The sequence below is a fragment of the Cheilinus undulatus genome, linkage group 17 (genome assembly GCF_018320785.1).
Source record: "Cheilinus undulatus linkage group 17, ASM1832078v1, whole genome shotgun sequence".
In the NCBI taxonomy this organism is placed as follows: Eukaryota; Metazoa; Chordata; class Actinopteri; order Labriformes; family Labridae; genus Cheilinus; species Cheilinus undulatus.
In genome coordinates, this window is record NC_054881.1 from 14,542,321 (window position 1) to 14,561,858 (window position 19,538).

The 19,538-nt window shown below is 40.1% G+C and overlaps 1 protein-coding gene across 2 annotated transcripts; it reads right to left on the bottom strand.

Annotated features, from left to right (window-relative positions):
• Positions 1 to 3,516: 3,516 nt before the first annotated feature.
• Positions 3,517 to 7,977, bottom strand: klf4 (Kruppel-like factor 4). Of its 2 annotated transcripts, none has more exons than XM_041810810.1 (5): positions 7,904 to 7,977; positions 7,149 to 7,260; positions 5,642 to 6,512; positions 4,907 to 5,077; positions 3,517 to 4,537 (listed from the first exon to the last, which is right to left on the bottom strand). In XM_041810810.1, exons 2-5 carry the CDS (start codon positions 7,236 to 7,238, stop codon positions 4,362 to 4,364), a joined length of 1,308 nt encoding a protein of 435 aa, XP_041666744.1. In that variant the 5' UTR covers positions 7,239 to 7,260; positions 7,904 to 7,977; the 3' UTR covers positions 3,517 to 4,361. The 2 variants fall into 2 exon arrangements, with proteins under 2 accessions (XP_041666744.1, XP_041666743.1); XM_041810809.1 differs by lacking the exon at positions 7,904 to 7,977 and adding an exon at positions 7,371 to 7,705.
• Between the last annotated feature and the right edge of the window lie 11,561 nt (positions 7,978 to 19,538).

Here is a 19,538-nt window from a genome sequence, read left to right on the forward strand (position 1 = left end):
CTGACTGGAAATGTATTTATTTTTGTTGAACAACCTAGAGTAACCATACCACAGTCTTGCAGTACATTTTCACAAGTTTTGCACTACAAAGTAGAACAACCTATATTTAGGTATTAAAGGTAAAAAAAGAAAAAAAAAATCACATGGCATTGTTGCCCATTAGCAGATACTTATCCTTTAATTTGGATTTTTTACACATTGATGTGTCCTTTACTTTTGCAGCTGATAAAATATAGCTTACTATAGTTGAGTTATATTAATTTAGATTATCTGGTAGAGTTTCAGAAACACACTGTGATTAAAATCAAAAGCAAAAAAACTAATTTCCTTGTTTACTGATCATACAATTATAAAAAAGCAAAAAAATTAAGACCTCAGTCTTGCATGTAAGACTAATACTTCTTAAAGGCTTTAAATTTGGCCAAATTAATTTGATTTGATCAACTTTTAATACTTTTAAGACCCTGCAGACACTATTTGATTCAAAATACAATATTGATAATACTTAGTAACAGATAAAGAAGAGCAAAGAGTTAGCTGAACCAGAAGAACATACATTGTTTTGGTTTCTTGCCCTGTTCAATATGGTGTAGTTAAAAATGAGTTAAAATAGAAAATATGCTGTTATTTTAATCCTCCAGTTGATTTTGTTTTTCCTCTAAATGCTTCATATAAATGCAAAATGAAATAGGTGTATGATCTACACTCAGTACTTCATCATGACAAACTGAAAACAAACTTTCACAACGATTATAAGATCGAAATATCGCATTGACATAAGTATTCAGATTCTTGCAAAACTTGAAATTTAGCACAGGTTCCTCCCAGTTATCTCAATGATTCTACACCATTATTGAAGCCCACCTGTGGTAAATTAAGTTGATTAGACAGGATTTGGAAAGGCACACACCTCTCTATAGAAGGCTGCACAGCTGATAATGCATATAGAAAATTCTGCTGCACTGAAGGTTTTCAAGTGCGCAGCATCCTTGATAACTCTCAAATGGAAGAAGTTTGGCACAACCAGTACTCTTACAAGTACTGGTTGCCCGGCCAAACTGAGCAGTCAGAGGAGAAGGGCCTTAGTAAGAGAGGTGACCAAGAACCTGATGGTCACTCTGACTGAGCTCCAGAGATGAGGAGATGGGACATAGTTCCAGAAGGACAACCATCACTGCAGCCCTCCACTGATCTGGGCTTCATGGCAGAGTGACTAGAAGGGAAGCCTCTCTTTGCAAACTCCAAACAGGCTTTCAAAGTTCATGTCCTGATATGCACTGTCAGCTGTGAGGCCTTCTATGGTCGTGTCATGTCCAACCAATTTCAATACTACAGATGGACTAAAGTCAAGGTGTAGGAAAATCTCAGCAAAGATTTAGAGAAATCAGAGGTGCCTGAGCTAAATTTCAAGTGTTGCAAAGGGTGAGTGTAGATTGATGAGAATCCAAATGTTTTTTTTTTTCGACTGTAGTATCAGGCTGGCATAAAAGAAAATTGAAAAGTGAAGGGGTCTAAATACTCTCTGAATGCACTGTAGTAAAGCCTGAAAACTGGATTGACCTGTAGGGGGCGACAAAGACCAACATATTTCCCCTAAAATTGCTCCATCATGCTGAGGTCATGGTGACTTTTGTTTCGCACAATGAGTTAATATCAGGTACAGGTCTTCATTTTATTCTATTTTTTTTTACCTTTGTAACAGATCTGACAAGTCTGTTGAAAGCATTTATTTTTAATTTTAGAAACAGGCATTTAGGTTGTTCATATTGCTCAGCACTCTTCACAGTGTCATTTTTTGTTTTAGTATTAAGATGCTCCAGAGTTGTTTGCATTTTTCAGTTAATCATGGCCTATGCTGTTGAATGACAAAAATATCATTGGGAGAAATTGTGCAAAAATTGAAACTTTAAAAGTATATGAAAAATTTAAAGCCATAATTACAGTGTGAAATTCAGCTTAATTTTAGTCTAGTTTTTTTAAGAAGGCATATTGCTGCTTATCTGTATATGTTACACTCATAGACTCAAACAGATGCTGCATAAATACAGGAAAACACACCTAGACCCTACTCCATGCTCCCATCTTTTTGGCTTTTTTCTTTTTGACATATCATTATACCTAAGCTCAGAAGCGCCATCACAGATTTGGTGTCACCTTTGAATGCAAGCCAGTAACTCAGCTGTCCTCCCCATTCTTCCCACTGACAGGTGGAAACAGAAACCCATGGAAACAGGAAATTGTAGGAGTGTATTTAGTTCAGAAAAAAAAAACATCTTTTAAACTGCAACATTGTGCTAGTTTGCCTGCAGCGCTCTCACTATTATTAGAGGAGACATTGTGTGTGAGCTGTGAACTATTGCTGCCATTTAAAGGAGCTTCTCAATTACACTACCTGGGAAATGTTAAAGCTCCTGTGGGGGAAGTACTGTTTTTTAACCTAAAACTCTATAACAGAAAAAAAACTGCTGACGCTTCAATTTCAGGCATTTAGAATAACAGAAAAAATGTCTAAAACTTGTTGCTAATGGTACCCTTTGCTTTTGTAGGTCATGGCAAAGCATCTGTATTCATTTAGTCAATTTCATAACTAGTTTAAACTCATAGCAGCAGCTTTAAATTTCTCTTACTGATGTTTAAAGCTCCTGCAAGGAACTTTTGGTCTGTGATGACGGTGGCGCCCCCAGTGGAGAAAGTGGTACTCCCTTTCTCTTTTCCTTTACAGGATTATTTTTTCCTTTTTTTAACAAAAAGATCTCTCTCTTTTTTGTTTCTGCTTTAAACATGTAAATTAATCTGACACCTACCCCCTGCAGTGTCAATAGAAAAAAAACTTAATTGCAGTAACTAATCTTATCAGTAATGATCTCATTTGTTTTTCTCTGTCATATCAAGGCATCTCTACTACTTTTAGTGTGTTTCATAAGCAACTGAAAACTCCTCACAGGAGCTTTAAGTATATCTTTATGGTATATCAATTAGTACATTTAGTTAATGATAATACTGGTGTGAGGTAACAGTCCCATGATGGTGTAAACTTTATAACTAGTGTAAAACTCATTACAGGAGCTTTAAATTTACAGGTGTTTAAAGCTCCTGCAAGGAAATTTAGGTTTGTGTTCAATGTGGCGCCCCCAGTGGACAAAGTGGTACCCCGTTTTTCTTTCTTTAAAATGACTCTTTTTTTCTTGTTTTAACAAAAAACGATTTTCTGCTTTAAAAATGTAAATTGTTCCTATGACTGAAACCTACCCCCAGCAGAAATTTTAAACATTAGAAATAACTTTATTGAAATAACTAATCTTGTCACTAATGATCTTATTTGTTTTTCTCTGTCATATCGAGGAGTCTCAACTACTTTTAGTGTGTTTCATAAGCCACTTAAAACTTGACACGGGAGCTTTAAATATATGTTTAAGGTGCATTAATCAATAAAACTAGTGATAATACTGTTGAAAAGTTACAAGCCCATAATGGTGTTCTTATTCCAAATACATTTTGTTTTATTATACTGTAAAATACAAAACAGAGAAAATTTTATTTACAAATGTACAAAATTTAAGATTATATTACATATTTTGGCTATAAACAAACATCTTTGTTCAGAGTTCACTTATTCAATACAAAAATATGAATGTCTCATATAAATTATTGCACTTTGCGACCGCAGTGCATTGAAGATTGCCATCACCATTTTTAAGTGAAGTGTTCACCTGATTTACGTCAGATTGTGGAAGAGAGGTTTCTAGGAAACACAACAACCATATGGCACTTTCATAGTTTTCTTTTCTTTGTATATTTTCCTTAATCTTTGGTACCTTTCTTTAAGAAAAACCTTCTTCAGAGTCACTGAGCACCATTCTGTATAAGTTAACATTGTACCTGAAATTAATGGCAGGTGAAATGTGTGTATAAATATAGATGTATTTATTAATACAGTATTTTGAACAGTGTGTGGTTGTTAACAGAGCCTTTGTTGGCGTGTTGCTGGTAGAAGGCCTCTGGAGATGTTTGTCTGTTGCTCCTGGTTTCCCTGACAAAAAATACATTTCCAGTTAAAAGCTCTTGGCACCTGGTCCTCCAAGTTTTGTCGGTTAAATAAGACAAATTCCAGTTTGGTCCCTTTCATAAAAGTTTACAACCCTGACTGAGAGGTCTCGTCAAGTCGCCTACATGATGTGCGAAGACGGGGATCAGTCCGGAGGCTCTTTTTCTTTTTGGCTGTGAACGCCACAGCTCGTCTTGTTTTCTTGACAACGGCTTGAAGGCAAATTATGGTTTTTAAAAAAAGTTTAAAAGTTCGTTCAAGGTTCTTCTAACATATACTTTTTTGTTTCCTGGAGCCTTCATGCCATGGCCAAGTCTCATAAGTGTCTCTTCATATGGAGAGCGAGGTGGTCCGACCTTGAGAAGGCCCGGTCACATTTCTGACACTGAAAAGGCCGGTGGCCGGTGTGTTTCCTGTAGTGGCGTGTGAGCTCGTCCGAACGTGCAAACTTCCAACCGCAGCCCTCCCAGTCACAGTGGTAAGGCTTCTCCCCTTTGATGGAAACAATACACAGAGACACGGAGCAGTTAGTGCCGGCCCTGAGGTTAAACTGGCCCAACCTTCGCCTCCACTTTGAGGAGAAAAGAGGTCTGTCCTGTCCTGCAGCTAGCACATAAAAGCCCGGATAATCGGCCTGGGGTTTGTATTTAAGCAGGGATCAGTATCAACCTGTTTCACTGCACCTGCCGAGGAACCCTTCCCCCACCAATCTAACCCCTTTTCATTACCCCTTTATTCAACATGTTAGCAGATCTGAATCTAAGCATTAAATATCCTGTAAAAACTGCTTTAGAAGTGCTAAATTTCTTAAATGAAAATTCCCACATGCTGAAAATGCTGCAGCAGCATACAGGTACCTACCTGTGTGCGTGCGGTGGTGAGCTTTGAGGTGTGAGCTCTTTGTGTACGTTTTCCCACAGCCGACATAGTCACACGTGTGTGTGGCAACTCTCTTCCTCGGCCAGGAGCGCCTACCACGTTTGGGCTTTGTTTCCTCCGTTAAACCGTCCCCACCGGAGATCATGAGGGGCTCTGAGGAGGCAAAGAACAAGGCTTTAATCATACATGTAAGGACTGAAAACAATCAAATACATGCAGAAATGGATAAGGTCTGCAGTTCACCATCAAAGCTCTGCTTTTGTAGGCTTACTGAGCTGAAAATGGTAAGAGTTGCAAGTTGCTTTTTGTCTCTTAGATAAATGAAATACAAGACTTTGGCCTTTTAATTTGAATAAACTTTAAGGCTTTAACCAAAGCACTATTTTTAAAAGCTTAGTACCACCATTATGAAAAAAATACACAATACTTTTATATAAACTGTCTTGTTTTGTTGAAGAATATAATATAATGTGAAATATGTACAACACTGTGGGAATAAATCCTTTTGAATATTTTAGGGCTAAATTAAAGCCTTCAATGTTGGAAATTGCATCTAAATAGAGTGCATGGACTCTAGGCTTTCTAGTCATGTATTTTTAAATAATTTTACATGTATACAAGCATGATCTTACACTAATTGACAAAGAGAACGGATGCTACAACAGACAACAAAAACATCTGAAGTTCTTGTAATAGAGAAAAGAAATGAGCTCTAACCTTGGTACTGCATTGAGGACGGCTGAGGGTACGAGGCATATCCCTGCGGCGAGCTATGGTGGTATCCCTGGGGAGGTAGCGTGATCTGAGCGTGGGGATGCCCCAGCACCTGGTGCTCCCGGCTCATAGGATGATCCGGGGAGAGGGAAGAGGACGAGGATAACCTGCCTCCCGTCATGGATCTCTGTCCGCCGGGGAACCCGTGCAGGTCTAAATGGCTCGGGCGCTGTTGAGCACTCCCTCTGCCTTGGGAGTTTACCCCTGCCAGGTGTAGGTCCATGGGCTGGGAGATGGTGCAGTTGCTCGGATTCTCCTGCTTTATCCTGTGGCATGTAAAGGACGGAGAGGCACGGGACGGAGCAGACTCCGTTGGGGAATTAACACAGGCTTTGCTCACGTTCACGCCTTGACTGTACTCCCCCATGTCCATCGTCGTCTTAACCACAAATTTGCCATGCAGGCTGGTGGGATGGAGGTAAGCAGGGTCCAGTTCTGGTCTCATGAGCTCTGCCACGAAGCCTCCAGAGGGTGAAACATCACTGATATCAGGGATGGTGTAGAGGAGCTCATTGGGGGCACCCTGAGGAGAAGGAAGGGGGTAAGATGAGGAGAAGGAGCCCGAGGAAGGAGACAAGGCCTGGGCAGAGCTGCATGCCATGGCCTCCTCTTGCTGCTGCTGCTGCTGCTGCTGTTGCTGCTGCAGAATAGAGTTCGATAGGATAAAGTCATAGTCCAAGTCTAGGTCAGGCTCCGGGTGTTTCTTGGACATGCTGGGGCTTGTGCTGGTGGCGGTGGGATGGTCAGGGTCAGGGGAGCTGCTTCCGGTTGGCACGCTGGGTCTCTTAAGATGGGACAGCTCCTCCTTCCATCTCTAGAGGAGAGAGCGAGGGTCAGGGAAAGGAATTAATGAGTGCACACTTGTTTGTGTCATGTTTATGACTTCAGAGGAATCACACTTGATGTCCCAATTATAAAATAAAGCTGTTTTTGGATGGAATAGGCCTTCAGTAACAAGTATAGGTCAATGCAAGGAGAAAAGACCCTGAACGTGCGTTAGAAAGTGATTATTATGACAGCTAAGTCTGGTGTAGCAAGTGTCCTTGGCAGAGAGCACTTACTGGAATACAGATTATGCTCCCTTACAAAGAAATTATATTAGTGGTGGAACAGGTAAGCATAGCTTGATCATATGATCAGGCTCAGACGGGCATCAGAGGATGTTTTAATCCATTTATGACCATTTTAAAGAATGATCATGATGTCAAACAGTGGGATAACAGTGGGAGCCTGTTTCTCCTAGCTTCTATGTTTTCTTAAAACCTGCTGGGGGAGCATATGTAAACTGGTGCACGCCCCAGCAGAGCATGGCCATAATAACATGGGAGCCCCACATTGGAAAGCATTGTGAACGAACTGCATAGGCTCCGTATTTCCCTCTCATATATCAGGGATGCCACAGGCTACTTGGCATGCACATGCAATAAGAAGTGACCACATTGCTACTCACTAAATTGGCACTTCCTATGGATTTACTCTTGACTGTGGGGCCGCTGGCAAAAGTGGATATGGATGGCAGAAGCGTCCCACCTAAAGCCATCTCGACGTCATTTGGAGGCTGCCTGAAATTGAGCAGAAAATATGGTAAATCCTTCTGGAAAGATCCCGGAGCAGCTGTTATAGTCCATAAGGGGACGTTCAGTCAAAAATGTTAGGAAAAGTTTCCCCACACCTCATCAATGGAAATCTGTCCTCTTCGGTGTCACTGCACTGGCTTTTTTTGGTCAAATATCCCCGCGTTTAAAGTTTCTGCTCCGCCTCGCGCGTTATTCTGTATTCCGGTACATGCTGCCGCTGACGGGCGCGTCAAACAGCCTGGGCTTTAACGCTACAGAGGTTATAAACGGGAAGACAGAAAGGCGACGTACGGGGGAATCCCTCGCGCCTGTTGCCATGCAGCGACCGGCAGTCTGTACTGAGAAAGCAGAGGTATCTCCTTAAATCAAGGAGCCAGAGCCACGCCTCGTTGCCCCCGCAACCAGCAAAGAAAACACTTCAGTTTAGCGCGAGGGAGGGAAGGAAGGAGGGAGCACGTGGGGAAAAGGCTGGGCGAGCGGGGCAGAGAGAGAGAGAGAGGGAGAGAGAGGTTTGTTTATATACCTAGCAACGGTACAAATGAAAAGTGGGTGAAGAAGCGCACTTTTTCAGGCAGCGGCTCACGTGGGAATGACAGTGAGTATTATTTGGTTTTCTCCTGAGTCTTACCTGCAGCAAGCATCACCTGGGTGACCAAAAGCTAATAGAGGCTACAAGCTAGGCGGGTTATAAACATACACTGTAGCATGGTTCTCCACCCTACGGAAGCCCAAAGACAACATACATCATCACATTTTTTTTTCTGCCATGTTTTCCCACGATAACGCACTTTTTGTTGAATAAAATGTCATTTTTATCAAGGATAATTTTGATTTTTCTTTGATAAAAAGCTTTTTTAAATTGCATTAATAAAGTATTCAGACCCCCTTTCACTTTTTAAAAACTATGTTGCAGCCTGATGCTGCAGTTGAAAAACAAAACAGTTTTATTCTCATCTATCTACATTAAGTATGCCATTATGACAAAGTGAAAACAGAGTTTTAGACATGTTTGCACATTTATCATAAAGCCCAGATCAGTGGAGGGCTGAAATGATGGTTGTCCTTATAGAAGTGTGGTTCTTGGTCACCTCTCTTACTAAGGCCTCTCACCTCAGTTGCTCAGTTTGGATGGACCCCAGCTCTAAGAAGAGTCCTGGCTGGGACAAACTTCTTCCTGTTTCTGAATTATGGAGGTCACTGTGCTCTTGGGAACTTTTAGTGCAGCAGATTATTTTTTAGCCTACCCCAGATTTGTGCTTTGCAACAATCCTGTCTCTGAACTCTGCAGGCAGCTTCTTTGACCTCATGCCTTGGTTTTGCTCTGATAAGCATCGTCAGCTGTGAGGCCTTCTATACAGAGGTGTGCACCTTTTCAAATTAGTTATTTTAATTAATTTCTCAAATTAATTTAACACAGATTGACTCCAATCAAGGTGTAGAACCATCTCAGCTAAGACTGTGAGAAATGGGAGGAACCTGAGCTAAACTTCAAGTGTTGTTGCAAAGGGTCTGAATACTTAAATGTGATATTTCAGTTTTTATTTTCAAGAAATCTGCAAAAACATGTAAAATTCTGTTTTCACTTTTTCATGATGGGGCATTAAGTTTAGATAAATGTGAGGAAAAAAATGGCTTTAGCATCAGGATGCAACATAAAATTGAAAAAAATGAAGAGGGTATGAAAACTTTCAGAATTCACTGTAAGTAGTTCCCTCAGGATCTCAAGATAACTTAGCATGAAAAACCTAAAAAAGAAAAAACAGGAATGAGCTCAACCTTCAGAGCACTGTCAAACAAAGCAGGTTAGAGAACTTAGGGGATCTTCATAAGGAGTGGACTAAGGCTGGAGTCAGAGTATCCAGAACCACTACACACAGACCGGTCCAGGAAATGGGCTACAGGTGTCTTGTTTCGAACCACAGATGTCATCAGCCTCTCACCTGGGCTAAGGAGAAAAAGAACTGGGCCATTGCTCAGTGGTCCAAAGTCCTGTTTTCAGATGAAAACTAAATGTTGCATTTCATTTGACAATTAAGGTCGCCGAGTCTGGAGGATGATTGTAATGATTGATGATTAAAAAGCCAGACTACCTGACTGGCTTTTTATTAATGTGTTTGATTGGCCAGCCAGTTCTCCTGACCTGAGCCCCAAGAGAATCTCTGTGGTACTGTCAAAAAGAAGATAAGAGACACCAGACACAACAATACAGATGAGCTGGGGGCTGCATTTAGAGCAACCTGGGCTTCATAACACCCCAGCAGTGCCACAGACTGACTGGCTCTATGCCACGTCACATCGATGCAGTAAGTTGTGCAATAGGAGCTCCGACCAAATATAGAGCGTATAAATGAACATAATTTTCCAGGAGGTCAACATTTCTGTATCATAAATCCTTTTTGATTGGTGTTCTGTGATATTCTAATATTTTGAGATAATGAATTTTTGATTTTTTGTGCTGTTGGTCATGATCATAAAGATTAAAAAAAGAAAAGGCTTCTGTTTTTCACTTTGTATGAGATGAATCTAGAACAGTAGTTCTTAACCTTTGCAGCCAGCGGCCCCCAAAATAAAGGTGCCAGAGACCAGGCCAGCCATACACAATCAAGAATAGTCACGTGCAGACAAGGCTGTCCATAAGGGGGTATACAGGGGAGAGCTTTCTAGGACCTAGCTGGACTGGAGGACCATGGAGGTCAGCAAAATCATGGTCAAATGAAAAGTTAAGCTGTGACATCCATATTTTATTTTTTAACTGAATAATACCAATTTTCTTTTTTTCATTCTTTTGTGCTGTAGTAAATATCCTTCTTAAAAGTGTAACTCCTATTTCTTAAAAACATAATTAAAATGGGTTAAAAATGGCTGAGATGGCTTAAAAATGGCAAAAATTTGTGGAATGGGAATGGGGACTTGAAATGGGGGTTTGAAGGTAGCAGAAACTGTTTACAAGTGGCATAAATTTGATAGTAGTAGTGAAAAATAAGCAAAATAATGGGCTTAAAGTGGCAAAAATGGGTGGAAAAATTGGTTTAAGCTGGCCAAAAAAACAGGTAACCATTAGCAGAAACGGGTTAAACTGGCAAAAATGGGCATAACATAACAAATAGTAAAATGTGGTTAAAATGGGGCAAAAAGTTGTAAAAAAAAAATGGTTTACAGTAATGGGTCAACAGAAGCAACATTAGGCAGAAAGGGCCAATAATTGGTTTAGAAGTGGCAAAAACAGCCAGACAAAAGGTTTAAAAGGGTTTGAAATTGACAAAAAAGTGGCAAAAATGTGTTTATATTGGTATTATTGGTGGAAAAAAGTGATGAAAATGGGTTGAAACTTTTTGCATAATAAAATTTTGCATAAATTGGCAAATGTGTGATTTAAAAAATATTCTTTGTGTTTTTTTAAGGCATCTGGAGACCTCCTCTCAGTGTCTCACAACACCAAGGGGGTCCCAACCCCCACGTTTAGAACGACTGGTCTAAAATATATTGACTTGAATTTTAGAATTAAATTACAGCAAAAATGAACCTTTTTATGAAAAGTTTGATTCTATAATTGGTTGAAAACCTTTTAAAAAAGGGATCTTAGTCATGTTCTTAACTAAAAGTTGCCACGAGTCAATGAGAAAACACTGGATTGCATATAAATATTGGAAACATTTCGGTGCAGGGACACTGCGCATGAGTCCAGATTCTGTCTACGGCAGTTGGATCATAGGGTCAAAGTGTGGAGAAGATGCGGAGAACATCTTTTGGTAGAGGCAGTGTGATGGTGTGGGGCAGCATCTCCCTCACTTGAAAAACAAAGCCTGTCATCATTGGAGGCAATCTCAATGCAGAGAGATACAGAGATGAGATTCTGCAACCAGTGGCAATCCCATATCTCCACAGTCTGGGACCAAACTCTAACCTCCAAGACCTGACCTCAACCCCATTGAACACTTGTGAGATCAGCTTTGCACGCTGTTCGAGCCAGAGTGACCGACAGAACCACGTTGGATGACTTGCACAAATGTTGGTTAAAGAATGGGATGCCATCCCACAGCAGTGTGTGACCAGGCTGGTGACCAGCATGAGGAGGAGGTGCCAGGCTGCTGTGGCTGTGTATGGTTCTTCCACACGCCACTGAGGCCCCTGCTGGTTAAATGAATAAATTGTTAAATTGCTAATATGTCTTGTCTCTTCAAACTTCAGTCATCCAACCCACCAAACAAGAGTCAATGGCAGAATAAGCTGTTTGGCATTGGCAGAGAAGATCTGGCACAGTTTTCATGGGTGCAACCCACATACTCAGCTCTGCTGCTTATCCCACAAATGCATGTTCCTTACAAGTGCAGCACCATTTAAAATAGTAATAAACAGGCTTTCCAACGGTATAATATTTATTGCCAAGATGCATTGTTACAACAAAGGAATAATATACCAAACACAAATTTTCCTACTTATATAGGTGTAATACAGGTGAAAAATTACTACAAGCTTCTAAAAGTGCAAATTACATTACACCACTACATAGTCAAAAGACTTTGAATTTGATACTGAAGTATAGTTACAACAATTGCATATGGGAAAAAACTCACCTGGGTACATTAAAATAGTGAGAACAGCTCAGCAGAGTTTGAATTGGGCTCAGGCAGTGTTTGCTCAGAGCTAGCGAGCTAACACAAACCTCTCAGTCCAACATAATTAGACACATTCACTCAAGAGTTCAGTGTGAGAGCAAACAAAGTGTTCGACGCTGATCCTGCTACATCAGGATCTTGTCCGTTAGGCATGTCAACAAACGCACCGTCACTACAGCAGGACACATTCACTGTGTATGCTGCAGAGAATTTAAAGTGAGCTAAAGCTTGTTTTAGTGGGCAAACAATAACTGATGGGAAAAATAGGCACTACAATAGCATCAGGTCTTAATAGAGAGAAGTATATCCTGTTGGACTAACTGATATATTGTGCTGTTGTTTAACGATAAGACCTTTAATCTAATATGTATCCCACTGTTTTCTGGAGTTGTGTGAAGAGAAGTGATGCTTTAAACCAACCATGTTTGCACTGCTCATCTTGTCCTTGAAGACCTGCTTCCTACAGCAGGTAACAACACAATAGCAGCCGTGTCATTAAAGCCATATTCTTTATGGAGGGGGATAATGGTTTTGAAAATGATCCTGAAAACAAAGGCTTGACTTTGACAACTGAAATGCTTCACATCGTAGTAACGACAGAGCGAGGAGGAAAGAGAGAAAAAGAGATAAAGGGAGAAAAGATGACACCACTGTGCTTTTCTTGACACAATGAAGTCATGGTGATTTAGTAACACACACCAAACCCTTGTGTGGAAGATGTTAATGCAACACTCACAGTATTAACCAAATGTAGTGCAGAGAGAGGATATGAGAGTGAAAGCTTCAATACCCTGCCCACGATGAATCATTCAATCATTCATCACGCTGTTCCAGATATAGACTTTATGTTAAAGGCATTGGTGACACAAACAGAAACCAATGAGGAGACACTGATGTAATGTTATTGTATCATCAAGGATTTCATTGTGAAGTTTAACTCAGTATTTCAGAGCTGTCACTTTTTCCTATCATCAAGATTAACTAACGTACTGGGAGCAGGGGTGGTATTATTCGGATGTTTCAGAATCAGCGGTACTGGCCAGGCATGTGAGCACATATACATGATTAGACTCTTCTTAATTTTTCTCTTCATGTCTAATAAAAAAACCAATATTAACATATTAAAGGAATAGCTACAAGAATATATTTATTTTCCAACCATTAATTTTTTTTAAATGGCTGCTCCATTTTAACAGACTAGCATTTGGAGCCTGTCTAGCACAGGGGTGCCCTCAAAATGTTTTATATCTAACCAAGGATTAACCTTAACTAGAGCCCTGCACGGGACCCTTTTCTTAACTGCCCACTCCCTCTGGATTTCTGACCATTACTGCCCACTCCCACAGTGCATGCCATCCACTCCTGTGCGCCCCCAAACAGGTCTGTCCAATCCCAGCCGCATCCCACAGATTCTGACCATACATGTTAAATATTTAGAATAATAGACAGTGTGTCTATGTGAAGGAATGTCAATATTAATGTGTTCACAGAGGCACCACCTTGATAAAGTTTCCTAAGAAAACAAACACAGCGCAGACATCCTCGTCATAAATTACGGTGCCACGCATGGATAAAAGAGCAGCTGAGAGTCTCAGACTGATTTAGCTCCTTATTATAGCTAAATTAAAGCACTATCATAGTAATATTTACCGAACTTCACCACATCATGAATCATCATTTGTTTTCAAGTCTCACAAAGGTGGAATTGTTTCCTGATCTCTGGAAAGTTGTTGCACCATAAAAACTGCAGCAGACTTCTATCAGCTCTCGCAGACAGAAGACTTATCTTTACTCTATTTATGTTGTGTTGTAACTGTCCTCGTCATAGCTTCATGCAATAAGGCCGATTTGGAGAGGGGTGTTTGTCGTCAATTAACTAAAATTGCTCAGTGTCTCTGTGGGCTAATGCATATTTGCAGGGATAGGCCTACAACATAATAAGGGGAGCATTAAAGCTGTGCCTTTTGATGTATTTACAAAGTCTTAGATCATGCACTTGATCGTGGAGCTTTAACAAAGCATCACACTACTTGGCTGCACGGAGAAAGCCACATATTCAAACATGTTTATGTAGCACCGCCAACTACAGCCAACAACAAACAGCAAATTAGCTGTGTGGCACATCTCCTGTGTCATCTTGTATTAGAGCAGGTAGAGGTGCTTTAAAGGGAGCTTACTTTAATCAGGGATTGTGGAGCTGGCGTATCATCACATCCAAGCGTGCCAAATACATTTCCTTGTGGGCGTGTTTTAACAAAGTCCAGTTGTTTTCCAGTTCTGTCACTTTGTCTCTTCAGTATAAAGAAAGACCAGTCATGAGCTAGGTGTAGTTTCTGTCTTAAAGTGTATTTGAGAGCGAGGACCATCTCCTCTTCAGTGCTGTGGTAAAATGAAATGTGGCATCATGGTGCATTCAATATAATACAGGAAATTCTAACCTACCAGTGGGGGACATCATCAAAAATGCGCCCTGATCTTGGAATTCTGACTCGGAAAGTCAGAGCAACTCTCAGTACCCCTAGTTACGAACTCCTAGCAAATGAAAGGCATTCAACTTGGGTGCGACATCCGAGGTAAATGGAATGCTGCATGATGTGTTATACAGGGGAAGTGATATAATCGGGGATGGGGGCAAACTAAAACAAAAGGTGCAACAATTTTGGATTTTATTGAAAATCTATACATATTTAGGATTTTTTCATGGCACCAGTTTCGAACCAGAACACCCAAGAAGTCTTCTAAGAGGTATCAGGGAGAACTGGAGCAATAGTGGGGCGTGTAAGACCAGACAGACACACCGCCAATTACAGTTGGAAGATATGCAGAATATTATCTATCCCTGCATAAATAATAAAAATTGTCTCAATAGTCCTGAAATCACACCAGGGGTTTTCCAGCTAGGCAGCTGTTCAAGGAGAGAGAAACGCATCAAAGTGTGTTTTTAAGGTCTACACGACCACAGCGTATTTTATCATTTAGAGATTTGTTTTATTAATTCTATTACTACATAAATCCCTCCACAGTCATAAGGATGTAAAATGTTGGGTTTTTAATCACTTTTGATATGGTTGACTTAAGACTTAAATATTTTTAAGTGTGCCTTCACAGAAAAACTTAGATTGTTCATTACTTTTTAAACTTATAAAAGGTCCTCTCTGTTGGCTCTCTAGCTGTTTTTTCCATATAATAACATTGTGCACCACAGGGGATGGGTATTCTAAATATTCTGTCACAGCCTTTACGGCCATATTAATTCTGTAACATCTTTATCAATACACATTAGCAAGGAACATGATGATAAAGGTTCTTCTGATGGCGCCTGAATGTCTGTTGGGGGTCGGGAAGTGGGGTCAGCCATTATGCTTAGGAATCTAAGAGCACTATGTACGTTACATTAGAATGACTGGTCATGACTTTTGGTCAAATGTGGGGACATCTTCACCGTGAGCAGTTTTTGCTTAAAATTTGATGCCAGGTCCGCAGTATTGACTTATTGGTCTAAATTCGAGGAGTTTCTGCTGTGGTCAATTTTTCACTTAAATTTGGTGACAGGTCTACGTTGATGACTCATTTGTCAAATTTGAGTCATTTCCTCCAAGGCTGATTTTTCACTTAAGTTTGGCAGTCAGTCCCCAGTCATGACTTATTGTTCAAATTTTAAGTTGTTTCCATCGTAGTCAATTCTTTGCTCAAACTTGGCAACAAGTCCAGGGTCATGGCTTTTTGGTCAAATTTGAGTCAGTTTTTCCCTCAAATTTGGCCACAGGTCTCTGTTGATGACTTATTTGACAAATTTTGAGTTGTTTTCTCCGAGGTTGATTTTTCGCTCAAATGTGGCAACAGGTCCTCAATCATGACTTTAATTTGTGTCATTTCCTCCAAGGTTTTAACCTGACACGCCAGATGGATGTGTGAAACATCTGGAAACCTTGGATATACAGCATTTGGGAAAGGGCAGAGTCTTTGAAAAAAACTCGGAGGGTGATTGGATGAACGTTCTGACTGTCACATATTTACAGGCCAATCAGGGCAACAAAACACGCAACGTTGTCGCTGCTACTGACATGCACATGTGCAGCTACTGAGGAATTTACTGCATATGGTACTGCATGATGCAAACCATGGCAACTATAGACATGAAAAGAAAACAACTCAATGCTGTTCTTTGTTCTTCTTTTAACAAAGAAATGTCATCAAGTTCTGATAAAACTGGTGCTTTAGTAGCATCCACGCTAATGTCTTCCGCCATAATGGCACCAGCCTCTTGTTGCTGCTTGCTTATGTCACGACTCTGCCGCGCCCGAAAGTACTGGCCCTTGTCGCTGATTGGTCCTGTCACTTTCTAACCGGGCCCAAACGGTTCAGACAGGAACTTTGCAAGATGGATTCACTTGCAATCATGGCTTTTTGGTCAAATTTTGAGTCAGCTCTTTGAACTGGCTCATTCACGAACGACCCATCACCACAGTTACAGTCTGTAAAAGGGAGCATCTGAGAGCTATGGTCTGCAGCTAGACCCCTTTCAGAAAAATCAAAACTTTGCTCAGTCAAAAGGGGGTATTAACGCTTGCAAGCGTCTTGTAGAGTGTACCTCGTTTAACTGAAGATCTCATTGTTTGTTAGGAGACTGACCTAATGTTAACCAAAGAATGTATCTCAATATCATTGGTAAATAAAAACACATTACAACAGAGGTTTTATGGCCCTATGTATTATCAAGAAAGTTAAACACAGCCTCTGACTGAGAGTCCTTTTCTACGTATGTATTTTTTCCAGTGCCAGATGCAAACAAACACTCTATTGAGAAAGCAGCTTCAGAACAATTACTCCTTCAAAGGTGAGCTCAGGTGCTGCTCTTGGCAGTGGCGCTGGCTCAATTGCTTTGACATTCAATGATTTCTAAACAGTTCTAGGACAGTTGACACATTTATAGGTTATGCTAATATTCTAATCAAGCTCGAACTTAGCTGCTAATCACCTTCTAAACATTGGTATTGGAGTGTAAATAGTCAAAGAAGTATTTTGGAGCGATGTGACTGACGTGGTTTCCTCCGGTGTCCGTCTGTTAAGCTCCTGGAAAGCACCCAAGTGAATATGAGCACCAGCGGATCATAACTCCAGATATTGAGGTTTGCAGTTCTCTTTTCCAGATGCTGTTGAGTAATTAAAAAATAGCTTTCATTCTTTCCTTAATTTTTTAAAGCTGAGTCAAGCTTTTTTAAGTCTTAGCGCTGCAGTTCACTCCACTCTAACTCACATTAGCTGTAATACAATTATTCATAAAGGGACTTTATGTTTCATGAATTGTGGCAAAGCCAAAGAACAAGGCAGGAAGTAAAAGCCGAACTGTAATAATGTTTTCTTCTATAATGTAGTTGTTTTTTTCGAACAGCAGTTTTGTATAGAGGCCACAAGCTGCCATCTCAGAAAAATCTATTGGCAATAACATCATGAAAAGTCCACTTCTTTAGTTTTGCTTTAAATAATTATGAAACTATTAATCTTTTATTAAGCTATTCATTAAAAAATATTGTAAAGTGGTTTCACATTGTAATCTTTTTTTTGTCTTATCGCATTTTTTAAATAATTTCTCTGTATTTGTTAAACTACCATAAAAATCTATCTGTTTTAATACTTTTGATTATTTTATTCACAGTCATGATTTCATTTTTATTGATTTTAAGGCTAAAACAATTCCTAAAGTAATTCAAATCAAAGAAAATGATCTGCCACAAGGCTTCACTTAAATAAAGTCTTGTTTACAGCGTGTTTTAAGAAGGCTTCGGCGTCCCAAGAGATTAGAGAAGACTTCATATTAATAATATGTAGATACAATCAAACATAACGACATTTATATATGGTGTTAAACTTTCATATTTTATAGTGGATTAATTTACAGACAAAAATGTGGTTGAAAAATTGTGAAATGAATGCCCTTTGAAAAAGACATCATATTCCTGTAATACAAGTGTGCAGCTTTCATTGGCATCATTAGACCACTGTGTGAATGACTGAGCTTTCTTTCTATGAAGGTGAAACAAACAAAAATCAAATAAAAGTGGAGGTGATTGGTTAATTAAATTATAATGTGATAATTTGAATTGAAGTGATAAATTATGATTGGATTAATTTGAGGTTGATTTGATGAAAAAGGCGTAAATTTTATCTTTTGTTTTTCATACATCGTTTGTCATTAACAGTGCAAACATTTCAATCAAGAGAGCATTAATATGAGTTTAACAATGATTTATTTTACATGAATGTCTGAAGTTGTGAAATGTCTCTGGCAAATAGACTCAATTGTGATGTCTTTATGAACTTGAAAGGATAGTGAGGCCAACAGCAGGACAGGATTAACCTGACACGCCAGACTGACTGTTTCATATCAACACTGCATGGATGTATTTCACAATCATCTGGGAAAACTACCATAGAAAGCATTTAGGAAGGGCAGCACTTTTCAAAGAATTCTTGGAAAGTGATAAGAGGAATGTTCTGTCTGTCACATTCCTGATGGGTCAATCAGAGTGACAAGACAAAATGATCTCACACGCATGCTCTACTCTTGTGCTGAAGGCTACCGCTAGTGTAGATTGGTAATGGTGGAGCTTCTCAGTCGATGAAATTGATGCCAAGGCCAGTCGGAAGATGTGGAAAAACATCATCTCTAACAAGACAAGTTTTCAGTGTGGCTCTTTGCTCTTGTTTTGAAAAATAATGTGGTCCAGTTTCGATTAAAGCAACTAACAGCCGAGTGGCAGCAGCCATTGGATACACCAGCAAACCCCAACCATAACTATCACAAACCTATGCAGAAGCAGACTGGGAGAAGAGCGAGGACTCCTTTTCCATCATGAAAAGCTTTCAATACAGAAATGTGGTTCAGTACTAGTAAAACTGGAGTTATATCAAAACTAAATCCAAGGTACTCACTGTACTGGAGGCAGCCATTGCAAACGGCTTTGGTCCGAATAGCATTCGGTTCAGAACAAACACTGTGGATTGGAGCTTTTCAAGATGGATTTGCCTGATGACAGAGATGGAGTCTGGCAAATCCATCTTCTTTGCAAGGTTAGAATAGGAGACCCCCCTATGGAGTCTAGACACTGGTGGTGGCCATGGAAGAAGAAGGATGAGTAAGAGACTTTTTAACCTCTGAGGAGCAGATATCCGAGGAGCTTGACCCTGAAATTGACGAGATGACTTTGAAGTATCAATGAAAGGATGCAGGATGTACAGAGGAACTTGACCTGGACACCAGTGAGATGACGATAAAGGGATGTAGGATGGCATGACGAAGCTGAACCTGGATACAGATGAGATGTAATGGAGGTGGCTGGGGTGGAGGAGGGTGGCAGCGGTCGCACTGAAACAACTGACTGTGGAGGAAAGAGAACAGATTTTAAAATATGAAAGCTGCAAGATGATTGGATCGAGAGAGGTGCTGGCTGAAAGAGATTGGCTCAGAGCTTAAAGGGGACATATTTTACCCTAATAAGATAAGTTTATATTGGTCTCAGAGGTCCCCAAAACATGCCTGTGAAGTTAATTGCTGTAAAAACACTCCAGTATTGGATTTTGCATGTCTAAAAACCCCTCTGTTTCAGCCCTTCTCAGAATGAGCCATTTCTGTGGCTTTAAATGGTA